Source organism: Caloenas nicobarica, chromosome 2, assembly GCF_036013445.1.
Source record: "Caloenas nicobarica isolate bCalNic1 chromosome 2, bCalNic1.hap1, whole genome shotgun sequence".
Classification (NCBI taxonomy): Eukaryota; Metazoa; Chordata; class Aves; order Columbiformes; family Columbidae; genus Caloenas; species Caloenas nicobarica.
In genome coordinates this window covers 122,466,668-122,477,039 of record NC_088246.1, presented here as the reverse complement: position 1 = coordinate 122,477,039, position 10,372 = coordinate 122,466,668, and the positions used below count along the sequence as shown (strand labels likewise).

The 10,372-nt window shown below is 36.0% G+C and overlaps 1 protein-coding gene across 1 annotated transcript in view; it reads right to left on the bottom strand.

The window, feature by feature from the left end:
- Positions 1-2,705: 2,705 nt before the first annotated feature.
- SNTG1 (syntrophin gamma 1) overlaps positions 2,706-10,372 on the bottom strand; it is a 329,768-nt gene continuing 322,101 nt past the window's right edge. The window contains exon 18 of the mRNA XM_065629093.1: positions 2,706-2,979. Within this exon, the coding sequence (XP_065485165.1) occupies positions 2,821-2,979 (159 nt within the window). The 3' untranslated portion in view covers positions 2,706-2,820. The remainder of the gene's footprint in view (positions 2,980-10,372) is intronic.

The window sequence follows — 10,372 nt, the reverse complement described above, 5'->3', positions numbered from 1 at the left end:
TGCAGTCAAGGCTATTCTCACAACAACACTTTTATCTTCTTGAAAATAAAAGTATTGATTATACCCACCAGTTTATCTCTTTGAAATATAGGGTTTCAGAAAAACAACAACAAAAAATCAATTTACAGGCTAATGTTTGTCTCTTAAATGTTGCTTATTTAATGTCCAGTTACAAAAGTCTCTTTGATGAATTCAGCACTTCTACAAACAGAATACGTGACTGAGATTTCTAGGATATCCTGGTAGAGTCCCAAAATTTCATGACATTAGCTCCATTCTGCACAAGGGGGATTTTTTTTTTTTAATTTGGTGTGGGGGCTTTTCATATAACGGAATCCCTTAATCTACAGAAATTTGCAATGACATACTTTCTGTCGGCTTTGGTAAATGTTGTGTTCATTTAAGCACATTAACAAATGTCCCCTAAACAACTCTCCGTTTCAGTGGTACAACTGTGCATATAACATGAACAGCTGAAGGAAACATTAAACTGGCAGCTGATTAGTTTCAGATTGTGCTATTGTCAGCAGAGTATTTACTGAGATGTTAGCACATGCCAACACTGTGATCGCTGAATGCCACAGCAACACACTGAAAAGAAGGAGATGATTCAAGGGAACAGAGGAGGAGAGCTGCCATTAACAGATACCGAGATTCTGTTTTCAGCATTGTCAGTGCTCTGCAAAATTTGTGTTTCCAGTATATGCTTTCTTGACAAGGACACAGTGCCTGAGTTACCGTCTTTAAACCTCTTAGACTTGTAGTTTTGGATTCAAAATATCTGGGGTTTGTACTCTCCCAGGAACAAATTAGAGATCCCCTGGACAGCCACAGTAGTTTTATGTGTCCTTCAGAGACTAGAATGTGACCTCCTTATTTAGAGACAATTCATATAAAAAAACACATGATGATGACTATGAAAATGTTGGATTTTTATGATACTTAAAGCATTTAATAGCTGGATTACAACATCATTTCATTGTATTTAGCACGGAAAATAAATATGTAACCCTTGATAGTGTACTAATAAGAAATAAGCTTGCACTGACAGGCATTTGAAACTGACAAAAGTGTCCCCAGAAAGTATATTTTCAGATTATTTGGAACTAGTATCAAGGCAAGAATATTCTCACACACATAAATGCAAATGCTTCTAATGCAAAGCAAAAAAGCAGAGACATGATTTGCCCCTACAGTTCATTCATCTTTTGCCCCTGCCTTGCATTTTGAATTGTTGTCATTTTGTAAAAGCTTTCCTCTGGCTTCATTTTTGAAGTTTTAATTATCTTGATATGTAGAAAGGGATGTGACAGAATTAGACTTTCTGGTAAACAAGGCAGATGGTGTACATAACCTTTTACATGCTATGTGCTTTTATAACAAGTTTAAGTGGAAAAAAAATAAAAAAGGTAGTTTTGATTTCAATATAATAGACAGGAACCCCACAAAGTACTATTTAAAATGTTATGCACACATGGTAACTGCACTGACTGTTCTTCCTGCAGTTTTTTAGGTTCACTTACACTGTCTGGCAAAAAAAAATCCCTCATCTTTTCTGTTGTTTCCCACACATGTTCCCACCACTTTTTTAATCTTCACTGATGTGTGTAATAGCACAAAGCTAAATTATTTTGAAAAATGATATTTAAATAAACTTATTCATTTTAAATTTACAAGTCTTTCAGCTTTCATAATTAAATTATGCTCTAGAACTAGTATGTGGTCCAGAGTGATGTAATATTCTTAACATACAAAGACATTATGCATTCTGTCATCTATTCTTTACAGGTTATTTAATTTATTCCTGTCTTTTAATAAGAATATATATGAAAAAAGCAACTATTAAGACTTCAAAGAGTGGACTCATTTTTCAAGCATAACATAGGTTGTCTATTTGGAGCCTTAGTGGAATAGAGGTTCTACTTATGACATCAAATCAAGGTTAAACATTGAAACAGTGTACTAGGTGGATTCTCTCTGCCAAGTCTGGTGAAAAAAGACCGTCAGATTTATAAAAATTAATTTTTGACAAAGGGAGGAAGTAAATATCAGACATGATATTTTACACACTTGCACTTAATTTGTAATTAAATTCATATCACAATATTTACTTGAAGAAGAGGGACTCATGGGAAGATGTTTTGCTTTTTGTGGCTTTTTTTTATTTAACGTATCAGTCCAATATGGCTATATCTTTGTTGTTGTTACTATTAGACTAAAGGGACAAAATAGAAAAAGCAGCATGACTCCACATATGGACACAAGTACGGATTTACAACAGTGCTTAAAGTGCTCTCTTATTTGAGGGGATACTTACACAAATGCCTTTTCATGCTTATCTCCTTGTCACCATGTACTATATGCTGTTGCTTGCTCTTATGTCATTTATAATATAATGATAGGGTAATAAATTCATACTCAGAGTTTAGCATATAGTCATAAAAAAGTCTGAAAACAGGAAAATGACAATTCTATTTGTGTATTATTATAGCAATTTGAAAATTTTATTAAATACTGAAGTGCTTCATTTTGTCATTTATTCCTTTGCTTCCAGTGTTGCTTAAAGCACTATGTAAGTACAAATAGATAATACTAAAAGCAAATCAATCCTATTCTGGGGTTTTGAGTAGGATTATTTACTGATGTCTTGCAGAGCAGAGATGAAATTTATGATCCCACGTGACCATTTATCTGCTGATGCTGCAAGATGTCTTGCCTCCAGGACTGGTTTCCATGTGCATGGTTCGCCAAAGGTCTACATCTTATGAATATTTATACATTGTTATGTCTTGTTAAGTGGCAGTGCTGTACTGTGAGATGTCAAGTAGCATACTTTAATTTGCCAGTACCAGAAGTTGTGGGAGCAGCAGAAGCTGTGGCTTGACTGCCTACGTACAAAGGGTCCAAACAAGCCACTTTGGCTGCAAAGAATGAGTGGATACAGTGAAGGACAGCAAACAGGTTGGAAAACTCCAGTTCCTGGAAGTGAAAACAAAAAGATTAAACATGAAACAAAAGAACACAAATGTACCCAGGCACGAACTACTATTCAAAGAGAAATAATTTTAATAGTTGGATGTAATTCTGCTGACAATTCCTGACAATTCTCCGTTATAGGGACTTAGACACTAAAGTATCTCTATTCAGTAGTTAATTGTTCAGAGACTAAGATGGACGAATTTCTGAGTTAACTGTCTCCATAGAAATATGAGATTCTACCTGCTAAAGGGGAAGGAAAGTGACATCATATAATTTTTTTTTCCCCAGGTTATTAATGCAAATCTGGCACTTTAGTAGGTTTAATTTAGATAGAAATTTGAGGACTGCATCATAACAGTCTACGAATCTTTCGACTACTACTGTGTATGAAATATACCCACAGAAATCAGTAATGTTGAGTTCCACATATGTTACATTAGTTCGTCATGTCACACATTCAAAAAGTGCTACTATCACACAGTGATATTCTGGATCCATTTTCATTGGGAGGGTGACCATTATTAGACAAGAAAAAAAAGGAACAGGCTCCATGTTTTAAATTTATTAGTTATAAAATTCCTTCATTTTCTTCTTTAATTGACATTTCTTTATAGGTCCTTAGCATGTGATTAGAATAGCTGGGACTCTTTTAGACACCACTACAGAGGAAATAAATAAAAACTACTTTTTTTTTTTGCATATCTAGATTTTCTCCTCTGTGTCTAATTGACTTTGTCTGATCAATCTTTTTTAGGTTGTCTTCAGTACGTGGTGTTGGATTTGGCATTTAATCAATAACTATATGTTATATTTGAAAGAAAATACTGAGGTGTTTGAATACATTTAAGTGTACGGGTGGTGGTGCAGAGCTGCCATCTTTCTGCTCTGATTCACTGCCTATACAGATTTCTTCATTATAATATGAAAACCTTCATAGATATCTGTGTTATATTCTACTTATCTTTGTGTCCAGCACCGGTATTTTCAGGCTATGTAGTGCCAAGGATTTTGCTTTTTTGTTTAGAGGAATATTGATAATGTTGTAAATTCAACAGAAATTGCTAAATTTCTCAAAATGGTATTAAACTGCAATTTTGTGCCTCTTGAGGTTTCCTGGAAGATATTGCTTCACATAATTCATGGAGGCATTCAAAAATACCTCATGTGCGAGAGGCAACAACTGCCTGAAAGCAGACAGCTGCATGTGCAGAGCGTCCAGTGATGTACTGAATGGGTGGATCTTGTTTCAGTTCTCTTACAACCTGAACAGATGTCCTTCGGACAAGCTCAGAAATGAATTTTTAATATCCCATGAGTTTCTTTAAACTCCCCTAACTGCCAATTTTCCATAAAGAAGATAAAGTTTATGCCAAGTTTCACAAACCTGCCATCTGTGTCTATTTAAATAAATCTGTTTAGAGACATTTTCATTTTTAAACATTGGGAGAAGGGCAATTTTATCACTGTGACAAAGGTTCCCACCTCCCCCGCCCCCCCAGTTTCAAATGTGTTATACATAGGAAAAAAAATGGAATTTCCAGGATGAGGAAACAAGGAATTATTGAAGCTATTTCAGAATAAGAACTATCAAATTAGATTAATTTTCAGTTAACACCCTTTTATTAATATAATATTATTTATCCTTTTGGTGCTATAAAATAAAACTGAAGTTTAAGATGAGAGAATAAATATGTAGTGGAACATTGAAATATCCACGGTATCGATTCTGTGTGTTATCTGTGGAAGGACTACATTTCCCCCCTATGCCTCAGCAGGACAAGCTTATTAAAACAAATATTACAGTTTGAGAATTGTTCTAGTCAATTAGGTAATCCTACTAGCTGAAAGTCCTTACTATCACAATTACAGCTCCTGGACACTGTATTTTCACAGTGCATTAGTACAAATATTACCAGCAGTTATCACAGGTGTTTCTGCAGCAGGAACACATTGGGAAGATCTATTGCTCAATGGACCTTAAAGGAAAATGGGTGAGGTGTTAGAATAGCCTCTAAAGGTCCCATTGGTTTACTGTTACTGATAGTAATGATGCAATGCAGAAATTAACTTGACTGCAGAGATGAGCACTAAGAAGTTCAGCAAATGCTAGATTATTATTTGCCATTAAGCATTATTCCTATTTCAAGGTGGACATGCATATTTAACTGGAAATTAAAGCAATGTGAAACACAGTAGGCTGATTGGTATGTGTTGGTACACACAGGTCTGATTAATGGCTGCAGCTCAATTCACAGGAGCGTGATTGATGGGAATGGGATCCACCGGGAACAACACTTTTCTGGCAAATTAGCCTAGTTGTAAGAAAGCTTAATGAACAGATAAGGCTTCATGTAGAGCTGCTGACAGATAAAACATTCCCTCACTTCTGCTGAGATCTTGCACTTTTTGCTGCCCACAGGTCTGCACTGCTGCCTGCAGAGGGAGTGGAACACACAAGCTTTCGCGCACACCAGGTCACCCCTGACTGTTTTCGTATATACTTTGTTATCACTCATAATTTTGTCTGAATATGCTTTCACCTAGCAGAGTATTGTGTGTCACACACCCAGCTTCAGACAAAGTTTCAAATAAACAAGCAGGCAAACCCTAAGAAACCTGAAGGAATATGCAGTGAAGCCATTAAAGTTGCTGTCATTGGTAAAAAGGAGATGCTCTGAATCTCAAAAAAACAAAGAAATCCAAACTTAAGCCACATCTATTTGTCCATCTAAAAGTACACAATGGACTGTTATTCTAACTTCCAGACTGTTGTCTGTACACTTTACCTAAGAGACTACTCTCCTAGGAATATCAGTGTACCCTTTGGTCTTCATATTGCCTTTCATGTTATTTCTTGATCAAACTACTCTCACCCTACATTGCTGCCATTATACCAGACATTCCCAGATGATTATCCTGAACATTCACAATATCTGCTGAGGACAACAAGTGGGCAGAAAGGTATTTGAGAAAGATGTAGTCATTTAGCATGATCGGAAGCGTGTGGGAATTCCAGTATCCTTTCACAAAGAAAGTCTGGTTTGAAAGGACAGGGATAGAAATAAAACAGGGAGTTCCACCAGATGGAAAACAAAAAAAACAAACCCACAAAAAAACAAACCAACCCAACCCAACCAACCAACCAAACCAAATCCTCTTATTGCATTGTATTAATGATGCAACTACATAAACAATACATCTTCAAAATCAAGCAATTGTAAATTTGTAAGCGTGATCAGCACAGAAAAAAATCTTTTATTTTCATCCATATATAAACTGCTGATATGAGGAGATATTTGTTCTTTCATCAAATGTGGTGTTACATGGTCTTTCTATATTAGCACAGAATCTGATCTAAAATAGATATTTAACAGATAATCCATGTACAACAGAAGGGGAAACTAAAAAATTAAATCACACAACCAACACAGGTCAGAAATTTGATCTCAGAATGCATTCACTGCAATTGAGCAATCACTCTGTAAAAATCCTAAGGATGTATACTTAAAGCCCATTTAAATATGATGTTCTAAATTTCAAGAGCACTGTGACTGTGATGCTCACAGAAAAACCCTCAAGGCTAAGAACAAGTATTAATTTAAAATTATATTTTGGAGAATATACTTGAAATTAGCAGAAATGTCAGTCTGGAAAATGGTGCAAGCATCCATCAAGACACCTTGCAACACTTGAAAGTGTGCATCTTGTTCACATTACAACTCAGGCTATTTGTCTTACTTAAGATTAGAGTTCTATACAAGATAATTTCAAGGAAAAATTAATTGGCATGAATTGCTATTAAGGTAGTATTAACTGATCAACAAGTATTAATGCTAAATCTTTGAAGTTATACTTTTCCTTTGCTGATACTGTATTTCTGCCCTCTTCTGCTTTCCATATTCAAATAGGCAAAGGCAATTGACTGGATCTTCATCCTGATGTGCTGATTTTTGTATGCACTTTGGTTTTGCAACACTCAACTTAGGGGCTGAGCTAGTCTGTGAACAAAAGCTAACCTGATTCAGCACAGCTTTGTGACCTTGCCTGAGTTTTTCTGACAAAACTGTTGAGCTGTGAAAAAGCCCTGAAAATTGAGAAAGCTGAAAGCACAGACAAAAGTGTAGCTTTTGAGTTATACATACGTTTTACAAGGCACAGAAACTCTCAGTTCACATAAATTATTGATCTATGCATTCACTTAAAAAATTAAAATGGAAATTGCATGTAATAAGAAAAAATGTGCTGATGCTGATTTTTATATACATTACATACTCCTATATTTGGGAGCATATATTTATATCTCAAAAGAGAATCTTGCATAGATTTAAGATACTCTTCATCTCTGTCAGAAAAATATAAAGCAGTTATTATTGCAGTGGTCCAATACTTAGCCAGGTAAAACTGAAGGGCACAGCACTCTGTGTATATTATATTCCTGAGATTGTGTTAGTCTTTCGAAGCTCCTGTGATACTGCAGAGATGCTAATGCATCATTAAACTATAGCTAAATAAATAGGTACATAGATAGGTAACTAGATAGGAAGGTGACTCTCTGTGTCTTATAGATGAGGAGAAAGCTTTGCCCTCCGTGCTTGTTTTTTTCAACCCAACCCCAACAGCTCAGTAAGAATGAAGGAGAGGAACATGTAGGCTCCATGTCCTGCCAAGCCGACAGCTCTATTTTGTAGCTCTCAGTCAGAAAAATTCTGTCTGACTCTGCAAACTAGTGCAATATCTCCTGCTGAGTGACAGCTGGGAAATAACCTACAGATTGGAATGTCTAAGGGGTATCTGTGATTAATGTCGCCCCTAAGTGGTTTTCCTCTCAGAAACCTCTTAGACCTTGCCTTAGAGACCTTTAAAGTTAGGTGTTTGAATCCAGGCACTCTGCCATTGACCGACTGTTGTGACCTATGGTAATTACTGTTCAGATTTTTCAGACTGGAATTGCTTAAATCCACAAAGAAACACTTCTTTTATACTACAATATATATATCTTTATAGTAACTTAATATAGCTTACAAAGAAGCCAAACAAAAGCATCCATACAAAGTCTGTACAGAAGAAAAGAAAATATTTTAACAATATGTCAGACAATAGTGCAAATGTGTAAATATTTAAAATTATTTTCCAGCTGAAAAGAAGTATGCCTGGTTAAATTGTAACTATTGAAGCACACTGTAAAAAAAATTTGGCAGCATTATAAAAATATTAGTTATTCAGTGTCAGTGAAGGACTTTCTATCACTTAGGAATATAAAGTCTGGTGACCAAGCGTGTTTGAAAACCAAACCAAACCAAAACTGACTGGTGAATGTATGTGGTTCTTCATTTTTTATCAAAAAATATTTTTTCCAGATTCTTCACAATTATGAAGACAGTATGGCTAAAATTTAAAAAGCTGCTGTATAATTATTTTTTACAAGCAATTTCCATCTACAAGTCTGAGTATATTTCTAGAATAGCAACAAATTTATCTAAACTTTGGATCAAAATTCAATAGCTAAGCACTCTGACACTCTTAATTCTCTAGGTAATGAATGAGTATTCTAAAGCTGAAGGATATCTCACAGATACAATCTGCCATAATCACACACATCTGGGATGGCATGAGATACACAAGATGGGCAGCATGGTAAATGATAACTCATATTTTACAGGAATGAATTATATAGAATCATAGAACCATTTGGGTCGGAGAAGACCTTTAGGATCATCAAGTCCAACTGCAAATCTAACACTGTCAAGTCCACCACTAAACCATGTCGCTAAGAACCTCACCTGTGTGTCTTTAACACCTCCAGGGATGGTGACTCCACCACTTCCCTGGGCAGCCTGTTCCAGTGCCTGACAACGCTTTCTGTGAAGAAATTTTTCATAGTATCCAATCTGAACCTCCCCTGGCACAACTTGAGGCCATTTCCTCTCGTCCTATCGCTTGTTACTTAGGAGAAGAGACCAACACCCACTTCTCTACAACCTCCTTTCAGGTAGTTGTAGAGAGTGATAAGGTCTCCCCTCAGCCTCCTTTTTTCCAGGCTAAACGGCCCCAGTTCCCTCAGCCAATCCTCATAAGACTTGTGCTCCAGAACAGGGGGACAATCACTTCCCTAGTCCTGCTGGCCATATTATTTCTGATACAAGCCAGGATGCCACTGACTTCCTTGGCCACCTGGGCACACTGCCGGCTCACATTCAGCTGGTGGTCAACCAGGATGAAAGCAATATTATCTAAAAAACACCCAACAAAAACCCCCTTATGGCTAGATGACCTCACATTTGGAGGGAGAAACTGAATTACAGTGCATTAAATACATGAACATATTCTGTCAGTGCCATAGTTGAAACCTGAAGATGGAGGAAAACAGGCCTCGGAGGCAAGAAAAGCAGGAGTCTCAGATCAGCTGTGCATACACCATAGCAGGTTCTGCATAGAGTGTGTTATTGTTAACAATGAAGGAGGAAAAAGTACTCTCAGTCAAAGTTACCTGCCATGCCTTGCTTCCTTATTACTGCTTGGAAATGCAGAAGAGAAGAGCCCTAATATGTTTGGGTAATGGCTCCTCAGTTTTTTTGGCTTTGTTCTCAGCTGTGAGCTCTCATTTCACTATATTCTGATTATTCATCATGTAATATAACTGGAAAAAAAATAACTTTACATAAAAAAAAAATATTATGCTGTGTTTCCCCTTACAACAGTGAGTCTCCCAGCCATCTGAAGAACAGAGCTGCATTTAACAGGTGATGATAGCTGTGGCCATGAATATTCATCACAACCTTTAACAGATGTTTTACATAATTCCCATGATCTGATTCCAAATGATGAAGGCATACAGTATGCATGAAGCCTAGTATCACAAGCTTTTCTGAAAATCTGATTAACACTTCCTAATGACTCAAGAGTTCCTCAAATAGCTATACCTTTAACTCTATAATGCTAGTAAAGCCCAAATAATAGAGGCTAGATTGTTACACCTCTTCTCATGTTGAATTGTGCTTTAAATCCATGAAAGGCTCAACGGATACTGAAGGGGCCTATCCATAGAATTTTAAACTAACCAAAGTTGAAAAAATATAGCCCATTAATCTTCACATTCATTTTATAGCAACAATTATCTATGTTTCTTAGACTAAGGAACATACTTCATATGTAAACAAATCAGAATGGATAGAATTACTCACTGTAAATGCTGTAGAACCTTCCAAAGACAACATAATCTGACATTTTTTGATCATTATATAATTGGTATGCATTGATCATCAAGAAAATTATTTTAAAGTGACACATTTTTATTTTCAAATGGATCAATGTGAAAATTTAAATTTATAATTAAAAGAAGCAACCAGGGAGCATGACAGCATATAAATAAGCATGCTAGCAAGTTTTCATAATA